Source organism: Propithecus coquereli, unplaced genomic scaffold, assembly GCF_000956105.1.
Source record: "Propithecus coquereli isolate 6110/MARCELLA unplaced genomic scaffold, Pcoq_1.0 Scaffold351, whole genome shotgun sequence".
NCBI lineage: Eukaryota > Metazoa > Chordata > Mammalia > Primates > Indriidae > Propithecus > Propithecus coquereli.
This window is the reverse complement of record NW_012149186.1, coordinates 1,961,741-1,984,564: the sequence shown is the minus strand read 5'-3', so window position 1 is coordinate 1,984,564 and position 22,824 is coordinate 1,961,741. Positions and strand designations below refer to the sequence as shown.

Below are 22,824 nucleotides of genomic sequence, written 5' to 3'. Positions count from 1 at the left end.
GACTCGGTTTCCCGAGCCTGTCAGATACTTGCAAGCTTTCCTTTCGTCTATAAAACACTGACCCAAACACTGTGTAAATATATTCCTTTCTCGTTGCCAGCATAATCTGTTACTGTCACTGCTCAGTTGGAAGAGTGACTATTTCCAAGGTTTCTTTAATATTTTTAAGAGTATTAATAGAGCAGACATTAAGAAACAGAAGAGTCTAATCCTTGTTCTTGCTGAATATTCTTAACCCTTGTAGATAAGCAGATACTGACTCAGTTATCACATCTCCATTCACTTGATAGTGTGCTGACCATTTCTGGCACATCATACTTTATTAAATTAGGTTCATGTTCCTAAAAAGCCTTCCCTCCGCTCTTGGGGGAGTGTGGCCTTGGCTGGGTGGACGTGGTCTGCTGAATGTGGCCAGCTGGCAGGGTGAGTGGAGGTCACCTGGTGTTGGTGGCACTGTCCTGGTCAAGGAGAGGTAAACACTGTGAGTGCAGGGTCAGAACAGGTGGGTGAGTCACCCTGACTCGGGATCAAGAGGAGACAGTGCCAGGGTATTAATAAATACATAAACTATTTTGGACAGAAGCAGGAACTAGGGCTGAAAGGTTCATCCATAATCACCTTTTGACATAGGAATTGTTATTTTTAGATGGAATATACGTGGCCTGCCTATTACTCCTGAATTTTTAGCAGCTTCCTAGTCTGTCCAATTACCTTCACTCTTAGTGTCCCGTGTGTGCTGTAACCGTGAAATCCAAGGTGATTTCAGATCCTCTAGTGCCCCTACATCCACTTCACTACTCATATCCTGTTTTTATTTTATTTTTTTAGAGACAGGATCTCGCTGTGCTGCCCAGGCTGGATTGCAGTGGCTGTCCACAGGGGCGATCGTAGCCCGCTGTAGCCTCGAACTCCTGGGCTCAAGCGATCCTGCCACCTTAGCTCCCAAGTAGCTGGGATGACAGGCATGCCACTGTGCCTGGCTCACATCCTAAATTTTATGCAGGACACCTGAAGTGTTAAAGTCAATATGGAACGCTTATATTGAAAATATGTTCAATCCAGGAGAAGAAAGAATTTGCCCACCTCCCCCGTCCCTTTTTTTTTTTTGAAGGAGGAGCCATTTTTTAAAGCAAAGTTAAACTCAGGATGATGGCTTGGTTGATGAGGTACATCTGTTGCTCTACTGTATGACTAAGATGCAAGTTACGTATTCAGAAACTTCCAAAAGACAGAATGGAAATATGCAGCAAAAGACCTACACTGTTGTGCGAGGTATTTCGATCAAACCTTTTAAAAGCAAATGTTTTTCTTTTTTTATTAACAAATGATTGTACCTCTGGGGTAACATAGTGCTGTTTTGATACATGTATAGTGATCATATCCATCACCTCAAACATTCGTGTTCAGAATGTTCAGTATCCTCCTAGCCATTTGAAACTACGTATTATTGTTAACTATAGTCATCCTACAGTGGTATAGAGCAGCAGTCCCCAACTTTTTTGGTACCAGGGACCATTTTCATGAAAGACAATTTTTCCATGGATCGGGGAGATGAGGGGATGGTTTGGGGATGATTGAAGTGCGTTACATTGATTGTGCACTTTATTATTATTACATTGTAATACATAATGAAATAATTACACAGCTCACCATAGGTCGGGGACCCTGGTATGGAGCACTAGAACTTATTCCTCCGTCTAGCCATAATTTAAAAAGCAATTTTTATTACTTGATCCTGTCCTCACACTTGGCTAGAAGTTCGGCTGGAGATAGCATCTAACTCTGAACATAGCACCCCCTCATCGCCCAGCTCCCCTTGTCCGTGGGACGTCTGAAATGGGTCTAGTTTGTGACACACATCTTAATTTATTTTCAAGAAACCTGTGCCTTTTTCAGCCCATCCACTGAGCTTTTTGTTTCAACAACCAGATTTTATTTTAACTTTATTTTCTTTTTATTCTTTTTTTTTGTTAATTTTTTTTTTTTTAAGCCTGGTCAAGTGAAGCAGTGGGAGTGGAGAAGGAACAAAGGCATCTGTAACTGGTTGTGATGAATTAGTTGTAAACACCACTGCACTCGGACCAACCTTTTTATTCTTGATGTCTTGAAGTTTCAACTTGCCTTTCCTAGATGCATTCATTCTGTTGCTTAGTACTAGTTGGATTCTTTTGATGTTTCTTGGGCCTGGGAAACTTTCTCCCATTATTTTTTGTTTCCTCCCTTACCTTTTTACTTTTCTCTTTCTAGATCTAGAACTTCTGTTAGACAAATTGCAAGTCGCCTAAATGTTTCTTCCGTATTTCTTAACATGTTTCTCATCTGTGTCATCCTACCATCTGCTTTTTTCAGCCTGTCTACCAAGTTTATTTCAACAATCAAGTTTTATTTTAACTTTATTTTTTTTGAGACAGAGTCTCACTCTTTTGCCCGGGCTAGAGTGAGTGCTGTGGCGTCAGACTAGCTCACAGCAACCTCAAACTCCTGGGCTCAAGCAATCCTTCTGCCTCAGCCTCCCAAGTAGCTGGGACTACAGGCATGCGCCACCATGCCCGGCTAATTTTTTCTATATATTTTTAGTTGTCTGATTCATTTCTTTCTATTTTTAGTAGAGACGGGGTCTCGCTCTTGCTCAGGGTGGTTTCGAACTCCTGAGCTCAAACAATCCGCCCGCCTCGGCCTCCCAGAGAGCTAGGATTACAGGCATGAGCCACCGCGCCTGGCCTATTTTAACTTTATTTTGAAATAATTTCAAACTTCCAGAGAAGTTGCGTGAATAGTATAAGGAATTTACCCTTCACCCAGATTCATAAACTGCTAACATTTTGCACAATTGCTTTGCCGTGTGTGTGTGTGTGTGTGTGTATACAAGAATCACAAAATCTCATCTTGTACTGTTTGTAATGTTCATTGATGTACACACACACACACACACACACACACATTTTTATTCTAAACTATTTGGAGTAAGTTACAGAACTGATGCCCCTTTAATACTAAATACTTCAAGAATATTTATATTTTATTACTTAACCAATTATGTACAGCTATCAAAACCAGGAAAATTAACGTTGATACCATTGCAATTACCAACAGTACCATCCCCCACAGACCTTATCCAAGTTTCGCCTATTCTAGTGAAGACCTGAGAACACATTTTCCTGGTCCTGAATCTGGGCTCAGGTCCTGGTTCTCCTTTAACCTGAAATGGCTCCTTTGTGGTGCGGACATTTTTAGAGTAAAGCCAGAGCTTTTGTGGACTTGGTGCTCATCGGTGCCTCTCAGCTGGGGGCCGTGACGTGACGTCAGCGGGTCTCATGATTGATGATGTCCGCATCGGTCGGAGAGGTGGCGCTGCTTTCTCTAAAGTTAACCTTTCCCCCTTGTAATGAGTAAATTATGGGAGATAGTTTGAGACTATGTTTTGGCATCCATCAGTGATTCTTGTCTGAATCAATGGTTGCAAAGTGGTGATCTTTCTAATTCCATTATTACATCTATATTTATTTGTCAATTGGCATTCTGCTCTAAGGAAGAGCTTTTCCCTTCTCATTTTTTTTTTTTTTTTATCAGGATGGACTCGTGGATTCTTGTTTTATTCAATGGGTTATAGTCTATTAGGTCATTATTGTTTTGGTGCCCACATTGACCCAGACTTGGCTACTGGGAGTTCATCAAGCTGGCTCCTGAGTCCTTTGGACATGTGCCCGTCTCACCTCTTACTTTTGGGCACATTAAGAGATTCCAGGCTCCTCTTGTACTTTCCTTGCCCCGGCCTGGAGTCAGCCATTTCTCCAAGGCATTCTGGTTCTGTTTAAGGGTGATGGTATTTAGAATCATAATCCAAGTTAAAATTTCTAATTTCCTGTGTTTCTGGAGATGTATCAAGTATGTTCCAAAATCTTAGTTTGTCGAGTTTTGGATCTTCTTGTTCATGATGCTATTAATAGTTTTCCACAGATGCTTGGCAATTTGGGGATGGCTGCTCACCTTCGTATTAATGAATACCTGTTCACCTCTGCGTTCCTCAGCTTCCTGCAGCTCTTTGTTAGAGCGAAAATAAACAATCCTGTCCCCTCTTGCCTGCTTGGGAGGATTCCAGCTTTGCCCACTCTGTTCACCTCGCCTACCACGCAGAGTTCTGTCATCGTCAGGACAGGCTTGGGGGCCTTCCTTGAGGAGGATGGAAGAATGATGCCCAGGCTGCAGGCGGGAGAGCTTTTTTTTTTGAGACAGAGTCTCACTCTGTTGCCCAGAGTAGAGTGCCATGGCGTCAGCCCAGGTCACAGCAACCTCAAACTCTTAGGCTCAAGCGATCCTCCTGCCTCAGCCTCCCGAGTAGCTGGGCCACCACGCCCGGCTAATTTTTTCTACATAGATTTTTAGTTGTCCAAATAATTTCTATTTTTAGTAGACACAGGGGTCTCACTCTTGCTCAGGCTGGTCTCGAACTCCTGACCTTGAGCGATCCACCCGCCTCGGCCTCCCAGAGTGCTAGGATTACAGGCGTGAGCCACTGCGCCCGGCCAAGAGAGCTTTTGTTTTTGAGATAAAGGGATACTAGAGGAGCTGGGGTGTGACAGGAAAGGAGGATTTTAAGAAATATTTTTATAGACCGTACAGCATAGCCTCTTCTCAGTGTTTCTGAAATGAGAGTAAAGGACAAGAATTATTCTGACATTATGTTGTGGTCTGTGGAGACGTCTCTGGGCTTATCTGGGTGTGGGAGCTCCCTGCCTCCAGAGGGTCAGCAGCAGCCCTGAGAGTGGGGCTCCAGGTGGCCTCCCGGCTCTACTGCTGCTGCCTCCATTGACCCCAAGCATGTGAAGGGCTGAGTGAGTCTGGGGCACCCGGACACACTCCCACCTCTCCAGCCGTCTCACATGTTTTGGGTTGTGATTTCCTGCTCCGTTTCATTTTATACCTGATCCCTTCTACTTCTTATTTTTCAGGAATTACTAAAGTTTCCTGATGTGTTTATGGTACCCTTTCTTGTTTTCTGATATTTTTGAATATTCTTACACGTTCTTTTCCCCCATCAGGCTTGGGGAGGGTTCCACTGTGTGCTGGGTCCACTGCGGTATTCTGGTGCCACAAGTGGAAGGGTGTTACTGGGTCTCCATCCAGAGTTACTAGATGCCTCCTGGGTTTTTGTTTGTTTTTGAGACAGAGCCTTGTTCTGTTGCCCAGGCTGGCACCATCATAGCTCACTGTAACCTCAAACTCCTAGGCTCAAATGATCTTCCCACCTTAGCCTCCCCAGTAGCTAGCTAGAACTATGGGCACACCATGCCCAGCTAATTTTTTTTTTTTTTTTAAGAGACAGATTCTTGCTATGTTTCCCAGGCAGATCTTGAACTCCTGGCCTCAAGCCATCTTCCCACCTCAGCCCCACAAAGCACTGGGATTACAGGCGTGAGCTACCATGCCTGGCCAGATGAACTATAGAATTCTTACTGATCTGGGGTCCTAATTATAGAACTATTTAAACAAAATTTGCACTTGTTAAGGTTTTACGAAATTTAATCATGTATGTTTTGTTGCATGGAAAATATCCTATCTAAAAGGACCATTATTTGTCTAGTTTCATCCCAGAAACTTCTGGGTGACTTATACACACTTCTGGCAGAGTTTACCAGTTATCACTTTCCTATCGAAGAGCGCCAACCATACGAAGGTTGGATGACGTGTACCCTTTATGGAGGGATCGATTCACTCTGCTTATTAGTGCAATAAATTCCAAATGAAAGCCTTAGATGATAAGACCGTATTACCGTGTTTCAACTTGGTCATCAGCAGAGCCTGACCAATAACAGCAAGATTGAGCAGCATGGCATGGCCAGCAGCAAGGGTAGCCCCCGCTACTGGGTTTCCATCTGTGGTCTGGAGTGGCCCAAGCCCATGAAGTCTCGAGTCAGGATTGGTCGTGGCAGCTGAGAGTGGCACTGGGGGTGAGCTAGATTCACGCCTATGGTCAAGATGATAAAATACTAGAATACTTCACGAGAGCTGTTAGACTAACCACCTCACACTACAGATGGGAAAAGTTCGAGAGAGGTGGGGATTTACCCTAAGGTCAAACCATCAGTGGCAGAGTGGCCTGGCATACTGTTCATTTTTTTTTTTTTTTGAGAGAGTCTCACTGTGTTGCCCGGGCTAGAGTGCTGTGGCGTCATCCTAGCTCACACTCCTGGGCTCAAGCGATCCTCCTGCCTCAGCCTCCCGAGTAGCTGGGACTACAGGCATGCACCAACATGCCCGGCTAATTTTTTCTATGTATTTTTTTAGTTGTCCAATTAATTTCTATTTTTAGTAGAGACGGGGTCTCGCTCTTGCTCAGGCTGTTTCGAACTCCTGAGCCCAAACAATCCGCCTGCCTCGGCCTCCCAGAGAGCTAGGATTACAGGCGTGAGCCACCGCGCCCAGCCTCATACTGTTCATTTTAACCTTGACCTTAGAACATTGAGCACGCAAAGCTTCATGGTGAAAACCAGAAACCTCAAAGGAACAATTACTTGAATTGATGACCCCCAGAAACCAATGAAAAGTGCCGGTAACCTTGTTAACCCCAACAACCAACTTGCTCCCAAGTCCAGTTTGATTTTCTTACAAAGAGCATATTCAACAAATATTGAATACCCACTACCAAAAAAAACACTTTATTTTCCAACAACTACATGATTGCTTTCTCAAGCCTGTCTACTTAAGGATCTATAACTTTTTGAAAGCCGTATGTTGATACTGCAGGAATACCTGCGACTCCGAGCTGTACTGTCCAGTCCAGTATTAGTGTCATTGCCTAGTGTGGAGGCCTCTGAGTGCTCTACGTAGAATTAATTGAAACTGAAGTCAAATCCGACCTGGAACAATGAAAGTCACATTTACCCCACGCACTTTTGTTCTGTCCCATACGTCTACCTGCTTTACCGATGTTTCTGCTCTCCAGAAGTAAACGAGGCAGAGGTTTGAAGGGCATTGCTTTATTCCAAAGTTGATCATTACCGAGAGAGATCTCTTCCTTCGCTTCCTCCCTCAGCTCCCTTCCTGGTTAGAGATGCTAAGAATGAGGGTGGTCCTAAGATACTGGAGGAAGTAAAACGGTGACGGGCTGTACACATTTAGTTCATGCTTGGCATGCGTTGCCCTTTCCCCTGTGCGAGGCAAGGAGAAAAAGTCATGAAATTAAAATTACAGATAAATACAAGGAATGACTGAAACTATAGAAAAGACACTAATCCCGTTTCCCTTGGTTAACTCAGCCAGTCCTCTGTCTCCAATTCTGACCGACAGAGACCAAAGGGATTGGTTTAACGCTATTGCCCTGTAGTGGCTGGAGGCTAAGTTTCCAATATTGGCCAAAATGTCACCTCCATTTTAAACATTCCTTCTGGGAAAGAATGGCTTTTCTAGCATACGATTAGGGAGAAGAGGAAGCAAGAGAAAGGTTTAAAGTGTTGTACGGAAGTTTCCAACCACAGGAGGAGCAAAACACCAAAGCAGTTGTAGAATTCAGGGCGTGGCAGAGAGCTGGCATCCAGGCCGCGCTGTCTAAGGAGGCACACCACGCCCAGGTCCCACCGGAGAAGCATTCTAGTCCTCTTCATCACTGAGAAATAGCCAAACCCAGTGTGGCTACGCCACAGTGTCTTTGCAGAAAGTTTCCGGGGAAGAGCTAGACCAACTGGATGGTGGTCTCCAGACCATCCCTTGCCAGAGCCCCAGGCCGAGGAGAGCCAGGCGAGTCCATGATGTCTGACCAGAGCTGGGCCCAGGGCTCAGGTCTTGAACAGCAGGAAGCCCCCAAATGCAGTGCCCGGCAGGCTTCTCTTTGTTACTGATCCCTGGGTTAACTCAAACCACACCCTCTCCCCCTTTTGCAGCTCAGCCATCGCAAAGGTGGTTGCTGTACCCTTCTGCCCAGTGGTACAGACTGGGGTCCGACGATGACCTCCAAACACCAGCTGCCCGGTGCCTGGCCCTGGCCCAAATTCAATGCTCACTGCAAAGAGGTAGACACCACGCTCAGGGGCTCGGAAGTAGCCGTGTTCAGGGAAGTAGCTGCTGCCAACGTTGACGTATGTAGTGTTGAACTTCACTGTCTGCAGGGCAGCTGTCCCTTCTGAAAAGCCGGCATAGAAGGCCACAGGGGTGCCTGAAACACAGAAGGAAAGTGCTCAGTGACTTGTCCCTCACTCCCCCGAATGGGAAATTAAACACTGAGACCTGCCTTTCTCACTGTATTACTGGACATGTTAATACACGTTTCCCAATAGTAATGTTATTGCCAGGAGCAGGAGCTAAATGGCCAATTCTCAGTTTTTCATGAATCCAGAGAAGGGAAAATACGAGTCTGTTGTCTCAACTGATGTACATTTTAACAAAGCACTCTGTTTCTTGTGTGGTCCCTTTTCCAACTTTCTTGAGAGAAAAGTATGCCTGATTGAGGGAACTGAGGCTGCTGCGTGCCTAACCTGGTGCCCACGGCCACACGGTTTGGAAACGGTAGACTGTGGAAGGAACCCAGGCCTCTGCTCCCAAACCACTGCTACCTGGTAGGAATCCTGAGATACCCAGGGGAAAGAAAGAAAATACTACCCAACCTCAAGGTAATGAGGCTGACATAGGGAGATCACGGCGGAGCAGTGAAGCGTGGCTCCTGCTGGATAGTGGGCACAGGACCGTAGAGAAAGAAGGAACGAGCAGGTGGGGCCGGGGAAAGGAAGCCTCTTCAAGCTGGTCTTCTTGAGGTGGCTTTCAAAATGTTGCACAGAGTCCTGGGGTTACAGATGGGGAAACTGAGGCCCAGAAAGCTTGTTGCTCCAGACTACACAACCAGTTAATTACCAAGCTGGAAGCAGATCTTGGGTCTCTTGATTTCAGATGTTCTTCTCACTTCTCCCACCTGCAGGAGCACACGAGCCAGCCTTGGGAGGACAGTAACGCTGGGACAGACGGCGCAGGTGCCCGGCGCATGCGCAGGCATGGGGGCAGAGGACCGGCCACGTGGGCGGGGACCCTACAGCCAGCAAGGAGCCAGCGGCGCTGCCTGGCCGGTTGGCCCGGGGAGGGCAGGGCCACGGGACGGGAAGGGTGGGTGAGTCCCGGCCGCGACACTGGCCGTGGCACCAAGGTCAGTCCCCCGTGGGTTCCCTCGAGGCGCTCGCTCTCGAGGAGCTGAGACCACGATCCCGTTTCTCAGGGGATGAAACCAAGGCCTAGAAGAGGAGCAGTTTGCACAGCAGTCGGCCGCTTATGTTCCAGAATAGAGCCCCAGCTCTTTGGCTCCCAATCCAGCAATAGCCTTGTGAATGACAGAATTTTTCTTTTCTCCAGTGGTGGAAGTTTTTCTGAGAATCAGTGACTTCAGAATAGCGTTCCTGTTTGTGTAAGATCGCGCCAAGTCGGAGGCCCGCTCGGCCTCCGCAGTCCCCCCAGCGCCCAGCAGGTGGGGCTCCCGCCCAGCCGCAGGACGGCCTGGGACCCCGCGGTGTGCGGCCTGCGCCCCCAGCCCCCAGCTCCCATCCCAGCCAGTGCGCCCAGCAGCCCCTCGGCAGGTGTGGGCCCGTGCAAATGGAGAGTGCCGGTCCCTGCAGGGCGCAAATTCAAGCCCTACAACTTGCAAGACGAATAAGGGGACTTTGTTTTTAAGGAAAACATTTTTTTTTTTAAATTATAAAATATGGCAGTGGTAAACACAGATACCTAAACCATAGGCAAATTGTGAAAGTCATTAGCATACTGAGGCCTTGCGACACTCTAGAGGAAAAAGGATGGAAGAGTTAGGGTAGGTGGTGGACACAGCCTCCGCCCTGAACATGCTGGGGAAATGGGAAAACATGGACTGGGTTCCTGCATGTGCTGAGCCTTGTGCGAGGTATCTGGTAAATGTATCTGCCTTCATATCAACCCGTTGATGTGGGCAGTGATGCTCCCATTTTACAGAGGAAGAAACTGAGACAAGTGATGCTGGAGCCTAGGCTCTTCCCATTGCTCCACACTGCCTCCTGGGCCGTGAGGGTCGGGGGTGGGACCTTGAACAAGGCCTTGGACTTCCCACGGGCCAGGCTGCACCAGGGTATAGACAGCCAAGATGACAGCTGTGTGCTTAGCCCTGCATCTGCGGGAGGAGTGGTGCCCGCCTTGGGCAGAGTTGCTTGAGGCACAGAGCCTAGTGGTGCCTTCCCAGGGCCACATTCAGGGAGGGGATGGGAAGGTTGGCCACACATGGCTTCAGCCTGGGAGCCAGTTCCCGGCCCACAGCCCAGGGCCCTGGAGGCACCAGCCATTGAGGGCCTTTCCAAGGGGGAGAGCCAGCACTCTAGAGAAAGCGTTGGACTCTAGAGGAGTCCAGCGCTCCTCTGTGCCGCTCACCGACCGTGGGAGCAGGACACTTGCCCTGTTTGAGCCTCAGTTTGGGGAAAGGTGGCAGTTATTGATAATGAGTGCATCCTTGAGCTGCTGTGATGATTCCTCACCACACAGCCCAAGAAGGGGCACTGCAGGGGCCCTGGCACAGGGCGGTGAGCCAGGTTAACTATTGTGGGACACACAAGGAGAGAATGAGCTCCTCTCAGGGCTCAGCTTTTCCCTGGACAGCAGTCCCCTCCCATCCATGGGGATGACCCCCGGTGGATGCCCGAGACCACAGATCGGACCAGACCCTCTACAGACTATATTTTTTCCTATACATGCCTGTGATAAGGTTTAACTTATAAGTCAGGCACAGTAAGAGATTAACAACAATAACTAATAATAAAATAGACCAATTATACTGAAATAAAAATGTGAATGTGGTTTCTCTTTCAAAACATCTTATTGTACTGTATTTGCCTATTTTTGGACCGTGGTTGATGCTGGAAACTCAAATTGTGGAAAGCAGAACAGCAGATAAGGGGGACCGCTGCTGCACTTGTGGGGCACTGCCATGGCAGGTGGCTCCGGCCCCAGCCCACACACGCCCTGTATACAGTGGTAAGCTGGTTAAAGACACATGGGGGTGAAGAGCAGAGATGGAGGGATTTGAGGAAGCCCCATGGAAGGGGGGTGGCGCCCCCTCCCTCTGCAGCAGGAGCAGCAGGCACCCAGCGTGTGTGTGCGTGAGCTGGGGACAGCAGCGAGGAGGGGGCTCTGCCAGCTCATAGGCTCTGGCGTCAGCAGTTGGTCCTTGTGACTTCTCCTGCCCCTCCATACTCTAGGTAGCCTAACAGGCCCATAGCCCTGAAAAGAAAGTGGGTCAAGGGGAAGGTGGACCCTGAGTAGGGGTGACCCATGACCATGCTGTTCTCTTTGATCCTGGCCCCTGGAATCCCCTGGTCTCCCGGGCCCAGAAACTCACCTGCCTCCCAGAGCTCAGCGCCCAAGGCAGCTTGTACCGGCCCTGTGACATGTGCGTCCGCCAAAGGCTCCACCTGCTTCTTGTCCCTCTTCCGGGGAGCTTCCAGGCCTTTCTGCTGCTTCTTCCCTCTCCTGCTCAGCATGGCCTGCAGCTTCCCCAGGTCTAGGCTGACATTAGCGGCCACAAGTCCTTGGAAGTTCCCAAAGAGGCCGTGGAAGAGGTGCAGGTGCCGCTCCAAGCTGCGCTCGGTGGCGCGGAGCGCGCCGTGGAGGCCCTCGAGCGAGCCGTTGAGCGAGGCGGCCCCGGAGGCCTCACAGCACCGCGCGGCCCGCTTCACATCTGAGCTCAGGCGCTGCAGCTCCTGCGCCAGCCCGGCCAGGGCCGTGGCGCCGGCCTCCTGCGCGCCCGCGTCGCGGCTGGGCTCCAGGCGCTCCGCCGGCCGTGGGGGCTGTGCGCCTCGGCCCGCGGCCTGCTCCAGGGCGGCCACCCGGGCGGCCAGCGCGTCCCAGCCGAGTGCCTGCTCTTGCAGCCCGCTGGCTGCGTCCTGCAGGGCGATGTGGATCTGCTCGTAGCGCAGGGGCAGCGGCCCGGGCGCCTGCTCCGACATCTCCTCCATCACCTCCTCCCCGAAGAGGGCGGCCAGCACGGCCTCGTGGCGCAGCGCGTCCTCCAGCAGGGCGGCGAAGGAGCTGTGCAGCTGGCGCACCTCGCGGCGGGTCTCGCCCGCGGCCGCCTTCAGCGCGCCCACCTCGCCGTCCAGCGCCTGCAGCTGGCTCCGGAGCCGCGCCGTGGCGGCCCGCGCCCGCTCGCCCTCCGCTGTGTGCGCGTCCACGGCCAGCGTCACGGCGTCCACGGCGCTCCTCAGGGCCTGCAGGGAGGAGCCGTCCAGCTGGCGCCGCTCGTCCAGGCTCACCTGGGTCTCCTCCAGGGCGCGCGTGGCGTCCCTCTGGCCCTCCCGGATGACGTCCAGGTCAAAGTAGAGCTTCTGGCAGTTGCAGTCCTTGACATACTTGATGAGGTCGGCGTGGCCACCCTGCAGGTGCTGCAGGGTGAGGTTGAGCTCCAGCAGCTGCCGCTCCACGTCCTCTTTGTTCTCCTCCATGATCAGAGACTTCTCCATGAGGATCACCCGCAGCTCCCGCAGCGCCGTGTGGTTCACCTGCAGCTCCTCCACCTGCCGCTCCACCTTGCTGATCTGATCGAAGGTCTCGTCCGATTCGGAGTACAGCTCCTTAATTTCATCCGCGTGCTGGGCCAGGGTGGTCCTCATGTCCTTGAGGGTGTTCTGCAGCTCGTCTTCCCTCTGGCCCATGGCCACGTGCAGCGCGGAGAGGTTCCTCTGCAGCTGGCCCAGCCTGGCCTGCAGGCTCTCCGGCTCTGGCCTTGCGCCAGCCCCCGCAGCTGCCACCACCAGGCTGCCATTGGTCCCTGGGGCCTCCTGGGCCTTGTGCAGCCGCTTCAACTTGGTGTCCACATCAGCCTGGACCTCAGAGAGGGAGTGGTGCAGGGAGAGGAGCTGAGTGTGCAGGCGGTCCTCCACGTCCTGCCGCAGCTGGCCCACCCTCTGGGTGTTCTCCTGGACCTTGGCTTCAAATTTGGCACCGAGCTCCTGGAAGTCAGCCCTGGCCACGGCAGTGTCCTGAATCCTCTTGATGGCCTGGCGGTTGGCTTCCACATCAAGAGACAGGTTTCTTATGGCCTGGAAGAGGCCATGCAGGCTTTCGTTAAAGCTCCGCCAGATGGGGCTGAAATGCACTTTCAGGAAGGTGTCCAAGTGGGGCAGCAACACTTGCTCTAAGGAGCTACCAGGAAACTCTGCAACAGACACACATTTTTACAAAAGCCCTGCAGAAGCAGACGCCCCTCCCCAGGCTGGGACTAGCGTAGTCCTCTGAGGTCTGAGCCTTCCCACCTCTTCCAGCCCTCCCCTCTCCATGTGGCTCTGCCTCTGCCTCTAGAGCCTGCCACTCACCCAGCTGCTGTGTTCCATTGGCCTCTGTTGTGGCTGTGAGGTTACTAGCCAGGGCCTTCCACAGGCCTGGCAGGCTGTCTGCCACCTCGTGAATGTCATTCTGGAGATCTCTCAGCAGGCGTTCCTGCAGTTCCTGTTGCACCTCAAGCTCGTTGATCTCAGCAACAGGGTGGCCTGAATACACATCACACGTAAGAGTCAAGGGCTAACTCACCAGGCCTGGGCAGATCATGAGGTTCAGAGAAGGAGATTTGGGGGCTGAGAGCAGGGGAGGTACATGCTGATGTCCTCTGAGCAAGACTTTTGCAACCTTTAGCACCAGGAGGGCAAATGCATAGCAAGTGAGCCCTCCCTGCCTCCCACGCTCACAGCAGACATGACTAATCAATCCTGGCATGCTCCCGTCCTCAGCATATGGATGTGGCCTCACATCATTCACCACAGCCCTTATGAACAGTAGTTCACCACAGGACAAAACTCATTTGCCATCTCAATCTTGGGCCCAGCCTCAAAAGAGCCTCTGGCAAATGGAGTCCCTTGGTGGGTTTCCTGTGCTGACTCCAAGACCAGTGCCAGCATGACCTCCTGGCGCTGGTTGGGGGATAGAGGAGGCCGAGAATGCTTCTTCCAGGCATGGGTTCAGGGGCAAGGAAAGTGCCAACAAACCAGTTCTTCCCAGAAAATGGGGTCAAGGGAAAGGGAATGTGTGCTCAACCAGCAGACAGGCAGCCGATGGCCCTGTGAACCTGGCCCCCGAGGGGGAAGGTGGCTCAGGGCCTCAGAGGAGTTCCTGCTGACTCTGGGGCAAGGTTTTCCTGAAATGGCACTGCCCTATCAGGGGAGAAAGAGCAGGACACATGGCTCTGCCAGCCTGCCTGCCCCCCACTCCCAGGAAAGCAACACACCAGGTGCCACGCTGACTGGCCCGTCCCCAGGCTGCCGGTGGTCATCACCTGCATCTTCAGGCTCCGGAGTTGCCGTGGGATCTGCAGAAAAAAGTGTGGGATGTTGCCTCCAGCAGTCAGAGGAGCTGCTTAACCAGAGGTCGGGGCGGCGGGGGGGGGGGCGCTGCAGGGAGCCCTACCTTGGTGCTGGCAGTCGGGCCCCCCAAAGCCTGGGCAGCACCTCCAGGCCACGGAGGTAAGCACCTTCTGCTTGACCTGGTACACCGGCTTGTGGGCCACGCGGTACCTGGGGGAGGAGGGCTGGCTCAGTGACTCCAAGGTGAGCCCATGGGGCCTGGGCGAGTGGCCCGTCCTCCCGCACTCACATGACTTTGACTTTCTGGCAGTCTGGAGCCCCCTGTGGACACGGCTGCTGCGAGTGGACGAGGAATTTCTCCGTTTTGCAAGCGGCTACCAAGGTGACCAGCTTGGACTTCTGGTAGGGGCACCAGTTACTGGAAAACGAGCCAGAGGAGAGGGCTGCTGAGCCACACCCGGTCAACAGGGGGCGCTGGTGCAGAGCGCCCACCCCGCCTCCCCACCCGGTGCTGGAATCCGGGACTCCGTTAGCCTGAGCAGGGAGCGCTCTGCATTATTCATCCCCAGGCTGCGGAGGGCACCTGCTCCACCGCCTTCCTGAAGCCTCCCCAGGTCAGCACAGAGAGGCTGAGGAGCCCCCAAAATCACACAGCAAAATTACTCGCAGAGCCAGAAGGGCTGTCACTGTTTCTCCTGGTGCCAGGAGGCAGCAGGGTGGAGCTGGGGCTGGAGAGTCCTGGATTCAAATCCGTCACTCTCTCCGCCTGTGTGAGCTTGAGCGAGGCAGTTAGGGAGTTTCAGTTCCCCATCTACGCGAGCAGATCGAAGTGCCTTCCTCTCAGGGGCGGATGAGACAGGTGCCTGGCTCCTGACACGTGCTCTGTGAACGCGGCTGCGCGGCCCCGTTCCTGGCAGCCTGCCCGGTCACTGCCCACATCTTTCCTCACCAGAGACCACAGCAAGGGCACCGGCCACTTGGCCACGCCCATTAGGACGGTTATAGACATGGACTTTCAAGCAGTTGCTGTAGGGGAAGGAAAGCAGCTGGCGAGCAGTCTCCTTTCTGAGAAAGGCCACTACACAGAGGTCCTGCAGGGGCTGGGGGTCATACTCAGCATGCCGAACCCTTGAGAGGTAACCTGTCCATGTCTGCCCTTCTCCAGCATGTGCTGTGGGGCCGAGGACTGGGGGGACACTCATGCTGGCAGAGCCCCAGCTCACTGACCCGGTGGCTGGCTCCATGGGTCAGCGGACGGGCTCAGAGGGCGCTTCCCCCGGCAGTCAGCTCCCAGGGCAAAGCTCTCCAGAGTTGCAGGTGGCAATGACCTCCGAGGCCCACTCAGCTCAGCACCTCTTGGGGGCCAGGGGCCAGGTATGGAGGTGCAGACCTTCCCTTCAGGGTCCCAAGGGAGAGCAGGCACTCAGCACAGAAGGGATGATGGGCGCCAGGATCTGGAGATACTTTCAGGAGGAGATCACTGGACCGTGTCTTAAAGGGAGCGTCAGATGAGGCAGCAAGAGCTGTGAGGGGGCTGGGAGGGTGCAGAGGGAGGCTGGGGACATCAGGAGAGGCCAGACCTTGAGGAAGAGCTGGACTGTCCTGAGGGCATGGGAAGTCACAGAGGGGCTTCAGCAGGGAAGTGACACGAACCCTGGTTCCTGGTTGCAGAAAGGAGCCAGGGGTAAGACGCAGGCAGTTATACCAGGGGTCCGGCGGGGAGTTGAGGGCAGCTTGGACTGAGGATGGTGGATGTGGGAGCGGTGGCCATATTTGTGAGATATTAGAGGCAGGGGCCTTGGTAATGGAGTCGCTATCAGTGCTGGGATTTTATTCTCCGGGGCCAGTCTTTGTCCTGGGGCCATCAGGCACTGTCACACAGGGATATTGGTGGGAAAGGCAGGGGGAGGACTGAGGGGATCGAGTGGCCCTGTCCATTTTGAGTGCTGAACCCCCGCCAGCCTACTTTCCCACTTGGCTCCCAGAAGCCTGGTGGCAGCTGCCACCCTCTGCTGCAGATTAGAAAAGCTCTTCAGGAAAATGGCCCAGCCCAAGAGGAAATGACCCAAAGATGCTGACTTCAGGGTTCCCCAGTGAAATAGCCCAGCCAGAGCATCCCACTGCAACACAGACCAGAAAGCCACATCCATACACCCCGGCTTCTGGTCAGCTTCTCAGTCTCCCTCCTCTTATGAGAGCAGACATCCAAGGATCACCCCCAGAAACATCTCCGTTACAAAGAGGAGGTCAAAATGAGCAAAAGGAAAAAAGTCAACTTGGAGAAAACCAAGACTGTGCAAGGAGAGTGAACGTCCCAAAAAATTCCACTAATATTTCCAGATTGATAAGAGAAGTTACTGCACCCAAGAAACAAGAACAGGAAGCTATATTTTAAAAAAGGGAGATAGGAGGGGTGAACATTCCGGGAACAAAAAAGAACCCTTGGAAATTAAAAACATAACAGTAAAAATGAAAAGGAAATTTAATAGAAATGTTAGAGGGTATAGTTAAAGAAAATTCCCTAAAAGAAGAACAAACAAAGAGATGAAAAATAGGAGAGAGAAGATAAGAAAAATAAAGAAGCAGGCCGGGAACAGTGACTCACGCCTGTAATCCTAGCACCCTGGGGGCCGAGGTGGGAGCATCGCTTGAGCTCCGGAGTTTGAGACCAGCCTGAGCAAGAGCGAGACCCCGTTTCTACTAAAGACAGAAAAATTCGCCAGGTGTTGTGATGCGCGCCTGTAGTCCCAGCTACTTAGGAGGCTGAGGCAGGAAGATCACTTGAGCCCAGGAGTTTGAGGTTGCAGTGAGCTATGATGACACCACTGCACTCTACCCAGGGCGACAGAGCGAGACTGTCAAAAAAAAAAAGTCTCTGGGCCTCATCACAGACTCCCTGAGGTTGGGACCTGAGCATCAGCATTTTAAAACTCTCTGGGTCATGCTAAGGTACAGCCCAGGACTGAACTGCTATGCCTTGGGAAGTGCTTCACCAAAACGAGAGAGAAAACCAAGAAAGAGAAAGCCTGGTATCAGGAAACAGGTTCCAACGTGGAACCAGGTGAAGGGAGCGCCCAGGACAACAGTGGGCTGTGGGGACAGAGGGCCACAGTCGGACTGGGGCACACTTGGAGGCTCTGGGAGCAGCATCTCCAAGAGGACGCAGCTGGTCAAACACCTGATGTGAATGAGATGTCGAGAGCACATGTGGGCAGCTGGCTGAGAGTTTGGAATTGAGTTGACAAAGACGCAGAAAACTAAACAAAAGAGCAAGACAATTTTTTACTCCAGGGAAGACCAAAAGTGCGCAGGGAGGAGAAAAAGATTCCTAGTTTGTTTCAAGGTTCAACCCTAAGTAGCAGTATAGTGCATGGATGTGTGCACACGCATGTGCTTTGGGGTTGTGGTGTGGGGTAGGAAGGAGAGCGAGTCACAGATAGCGCTACCTCCCGAGCAGCAATATAAGCATGTTATTTAGAGACACAGGTAACTGTGAAAGAATCACCTAAAAAATTGAAAGTCATTGCCTTTCGGGATCAGAGGAGGCTGGGCTTCTGACTGTCTTAACACAACTGCAGCAGTTCCCTCTAACCCAGAGGGTCAGCAGACTTTTTCTCTAAAGGGACAGGGAGTAAATATTTCACACAAGATCAGCTACGTAATATGCACGGCCCGGCACACAATGAAAATGTGGGGCCTCTTGTTCAAGTATTATCAAGAATTTCGGGATGGTGACACCAAGTGTGGGGCCCTTCGGAGTTCAGGGCCTTGTGTGCACCTGCAAGGCCACATGCCCCTGATGCTGGCCTTGATTTTAGGCTGTTTTAGGCCACATAGACTCTGTCACATCTGCACAACTCTGCCATCATAGCAGGAGGGCAGTCGCCGACAATGTGTACATGAACGAGCCTGGCCGTGTTCCAATAAAGCTTTATTAACAAAAACGGGTGTTCAAAGTTTTCTGACCCCTGCCTGTAGATATGTATAACTAATAAAAATAAAACTTAAAAAAAATAAATAAAATTATTTCCATCTGGAATAGAAAATGCAGATGAATAGCAAGAACATTCTGGAAGACAACTATGAGTAGGGAGTTTCTCTTCTAACTGTCAAGACCATCTCTAAAGCCAAGTAATGAAAACCATGGGCACTGGCACAGGGTTTGGCAAACCAATCAATGGGACGGGGACCAGGAAGGGGCCTGTGCATCCCCAAGGGATTCGGAAGTGGGCAAAAGGGAGCACATCAAGATGAGGACGGAAGAAAGGAAGGACTGCTCGCTCAACACTGGGGCTCTGGAACCCTGGGTGAGACGCCTGCCTGCACAGACACCTGCCCTGGGCCCCCTATAAATTCCTGGAACTCAAGCTCAGCCCTAGGGAAAAGCACCTCTCTAAACCAGTGGTTCTGAACGGGAGGAGACGGGACTGTCCCCAGGCGTATTGTCACAACTGCGTGCTGGGTGCTACCCGTGACTGGTGTATAGTGGGTGGGGGCCAAAGATGCCGCCAAACACCCTACAATACACAGGACAGCCCCCACACCCCCACAGGGAATTCGCGAGTCCAAAATGTCATTAGTGCCAAGGTTTAAGAAACACGGTCTCTAAACAAAGTTCCATTTCTCGCACACCCTCTGACCTGCTGCAGAGGGCCTGGAAGGCCTGTGGCCCCAGCGTGCCTGGCCTGGTCCAGCGTGCCAGGAGTGACCAGGACTTTCCACCTCCAGCTCCTGGAACTGAAAACTATGCCGCCCACCCTTCCTGCCCAGGAACTTTCTCTTCTGGCCTCCGGAATCTTGGGCTCCAGCAGCCACTATTCTGGCCCGCACTCCCCCACCCTGGGCAGTCCCTCCCTTGGCACCATGCAGGCTGCTGGCCCAGAAGCCCTGGGAACATTCCTGACCTTTGCTTTGGTTTCCTCCTCCTCTTGGCAGCTTCGTGCTGGCCCTAGGCGCCTGTGCCCCCTGCCCAACTTGCTGAAGTGCCCATTGTTCTCTCTGCCCCTCCGTCGCAGGCCCCCTCCCTCTTTGTGTCCTCCCTTGGGGAGCCCCGCTGGGTGCCCCCATCTCCCAGTGGTCTACGGAGGGGGAGGGGGCAGCCCAGAGTTTGGTGCGGGGCGGTGGGGGCGGAAGGGGCTCTCCGGTCTGGCTTGGGCCTGCCCTTAGCCCGCCCCAGATGGGACAGTCTCCTGGCCCCTTTGCACCTTCTAACTGGGAGCTGGGAGGCCTGGGCTCTCAGCGCTTCTGCTCTCTGAACCCAGGGTGACCTTGAACAGGCCCTTCCCCTGGTTCTGGAAACGTGGAGAAGCCTCATCCTGGAGCGCAGGGGTGGGGGAGGCAGAGGGAGCGTCCCGCAGGGAAGGGGCCGTTAGCCCAGCCTTCCGCATAATGGCTGTGGCTGCCGGAGGCCATTATGTAAATGGCCTGGAAAGCCTCTTTGCAGCCAGTACACCCACCTCCTGCTGGGCCCACGTGGTCCTGCGGAGGGAGGGCGTACTCTCAGCAGCCTTGTTTTCTGAGGCCTTGATCCAGCCATTAACGTAACTGTCCCAGGGGAGAAACTCACAGGGCTTTGTCCTTGAGCAGAAAGGGGCCTTGGCAGAGAAGCCTGAGGCCCCCTCAGGTTCCCTGAGTGTGGGCCTGGGGGCTCTTCCCTGCTCATGGCCAGGGCCACGTGGCCCGGCGCAGGAGTGGGAGCAGGAGGTGCAGTGTGGCCCAGAGACCTTGGCCTGGGCTCTGCCCTCCTCCTGTGTGACCTCCAGCCATATGCTGGACTCCTCTGGGGCTCGACCCCCCGGCGGGCAAAATCTCAGGTGCTCCTTGTGTGAGGGCCCGGGAGAGGCTGGGTGCTGGCGACAGCGGCCAGGCTGTTGGGAGCAGCACCCCGTACACTACCACTGTCTTAGGGGATAGGACGGAGGATGCCTGGGGGGCCCTGGCTCTGTGGCCCTGGGTAGCGTCCCCACCCCTTGAGCTGTCACAGCAAGTGGTAGATGGGCCACCTTGCCTGGGGGTCAGTAGGTCCCTACCGCAGCAGACACAGTCGCACTGGGGCAGCAAGTCCTGGGTCTGAAGAACCCACAATCGAAACACCCCACCACGCCTGGGAGCACGGAAAGGGCCTCCTCCTTTCGGACTCCCAGCACTCACGCTGCTGGCTCCCCAGGCTAGGGCCCTTGAGGTCCCCAAGCACCTGGGAAGCAGTAAACCATGTCCCTCCGCCATCCCCACCTGCAGTCCACAGACACAGTCGTTTAAGGCTCTTACAGGGTCTGTGTCCAGGGCCTGCCCCCACCGGGCTCTGCAAACAGGCCTGAGGGCAAATGCAGGCTGGAGGCCTAGTCACTAATGGTGTCACCAGCCCTGCTGCTGGAGTGCGGGGTTTCCAGGAGGGGACTGGAGCGCACTTCCGCCTCCCATCACAGGAGCCTGGGAAGCAATTAGTCCAGGAAGCCGCAGTGTTTCCTTCCTTTCTCACCAGCTCTCCGGATGCTGGATAACTTGGCCGGCCTGTGGGGACGCAGCTTCTAGGGCTGTGGGAAGGAGACCCCAGCAGTCAGGGCGGTCCCAGGCTTGGGACCTGGGTATTGCTGGCCCGGGTGTACCTGTGCGCACCTTCCCATATGAGACCCCCAGGGAACGGCTGAGGGGACCCAGCCTGCTCCCTGAGGCCAAGGGATCCAAGTCCCTCCCCACGACCAAGCAGCTCCCTCCTCCTTCCTGACCACTGTCCTCCGAGGGAGGAAGGGGGCCCAGAGACCCAGGCATGGAGCTCTGGGGAGGGAAGACGTGGTCCTTGGTCCTGAAATCAGAGCTGGGTGACTGGATTCGCCCCACCCCCAAGAATCGCCCACGCCTCCGGCCCTGAGAAGACCTGGGAGCCGGCAGGAGGGGGCTTCTCCGAGGCCAGCCCGGCTCGCGAAGGGCCTGTGGGCTGATGTGCACTTAACTCTCAGCCCTGCCTCTCCCGGGTCAAATCTGCTGTCGGGAAAGTGCCCAACAAACCTTCACCTGGAAATGCAAAGCTGCCCGAGACTGTCCCAGGCAGATCCGTTCTGTGAGCCAGCGTCATGGTGACTGTCGTACATCCAGACGGGAGACGCTGGGTGAATGCGAATGGGCCCCCCTCACCCTCCAAACCCACACAGATGTACTCAACCAACCAACCTGGTGTGTGAGGGACACGGGGGCAGCCGGGGCTGGGGTAGGGCATCTGGGGGTGGGCTGCCTCTGAGCGCTCCACTCTCAGGGTCCAGCGTGAGCTCTGCAGTCACACTCAGATGCTGCCTCGGCTCGCCCTAGCTGTGTGACCCTGGTGAGCTGCTCAGCCTCTCCGAGCCTCAGGCTCTGGGGGGGGTTCACTGAGAAACCCTTGGCAAGGTGCCCAGAGACCGTGCAGTAAATGGCACCTGCTGCTCTTCTGTGGTTGCAGATGAGGCTCCAGGGCCACCACAGCCCCTGGTGGGACCCACAGGCCCAGCACCTTGTCAGCAGGAGCGGCCTGGACCCTGGACGAATAGAACGTTGGAAGACGGTGTCGGGGGTCCAAGTCGCAAGACCACCCCTCCCCTTCCCAGGGGCGCCGAGGCAGAGCTCCCCAGATGCCCCTGCCCCCTGTGCTCTGGAGAGCAGGGGTCCCTCTCTTCTCACGCTGGGCAATCGGGGCTGGGCCCCGGGGACTCAGTTCAAAACCCCAGCCCCAGGAGCATCTGTCCTCTGTGGCTTAGGCCGGGCCAGACTTGCTGGGGCTCAGCTTTCAGAATTGATTTCTTTCGAAGAAGAGAAGCCATGGCCAGGCCAGCTGGAACGTCCAGGGCCACTGTCCCTCAGCACCCCCATGCTGGGTGATTGACGGCAGGAGCTGTTCCCTCGCTGTCCAAGGCCCTGTTCCTTGCCATGGCTCAGACAGGGAACTCCCTGTCATTCTTAGGCGGACCCCGGAGCATCCAGTCCAGGCTGTCTGGGGGTGGCCCCTGGAAGGAGAGCCCGGTTAAGCCTCACAGCTGGCCCAGCAGAGGGACAACATCAGCCCATTTCACAGATGGGGAAGAGAGGCCCTGCTCTGGATGAGCTGGGACCCAGGTCCTGCATCATGACCTCTGCCAAGATCCAGGCCGTCTTACCGTCCAACAGGGTCCCTGCTGGTGTCCTCAGCCTCTGCGCTCCAGACCCCAGGCAGCCTGGAGCTGTGTGGGTCAGAGAACCCAGTACCAGGGGCCTGAGCCCAGGCCCCCAGCAGTCCCCAGGCTAGGGGCCCCCCGAGGCCGAGCAGCAGAGTCAGGATCATCTTGGTGGTGGGACAGGCTTAGGCTTGGCTCAGCAAGTGACTCCAGAAACTGCCAGTGACGTTGGTTTCAAGTTAAATCTCAGAAGGAAAAGAAAACACGGGGACAACAAAGAGAGGAAGTGGCCTGGGCCGGCCCACCCGGTGGGTCTCATCCGGCCCCTGCCCCGCCCTTGCCTGCTCCCCACAGGGGCCACCAACCACGCAGGCCGTTCCCTGTACCCCAAGAGGACTTGGCTCAGGGACACTGGGGGT

General features: G+C 53.8%; 1 protein-coding gene across 1 annotated transcript; it reads right to left on the bottom strand.

Annotated features, from left to right (window-relative positions):
* Positions 1-6,766: 6,766 nt before the first annotated feature.
* Positions 6,767-22,607, bottom strand: MMRN2 (multimerin 2). Its single transcript, XM_012651249.1, has 7 exons — positions 22,409-22,607; positions 14,575-14,703; positions 14,389-14,495; positions 14,210-14,290; positions 13,305-13,478; positions 11,333-13,147; positions 6,767-8,149 (listed from the first exon to the last, which is right to left on the bottom strand). The coding sequence occupies exons 1-7, from the start codon at positions 22,570-22,572 to the stop codon at positions 7,773-7,775; spliced, it is 2,847 nt and encodes a 948-aa protein (XP_012506703.1). The 5' UTR covers positions 22,573-22,607; the 3' UTR covers positions 6,767-7,772.
* Positions 22,608-22,824: the final 217 nt, after the last annotated feature.

Excerpts from the sequence above, each read along its gene's own strand:
- MMRN2 (XM_012651249.1), bottom strand. The coding sequence starts at position 22,572 with ATGATCCTGACTCTGCTGCTCGGCCTCGGGGGGCCCCTAGCCTGGGGA. Across the intron at positions 14,496-14,574 it reads TGCCAGAAAGTCAAAGTCAT|GTACCGCGTGGCCCACAAGC; the intron begins GTGAGTGCGGGA and ends CTCCTCCCCCAG. Across the intron at positions 13,148-13,304 it reads CAATGGAACACAGCAGCTGG|AGTTTCCTGGTAGCTCCTTA; the intron begins GTGAGTGGCAGG and ends TGTCTGTTGCAG.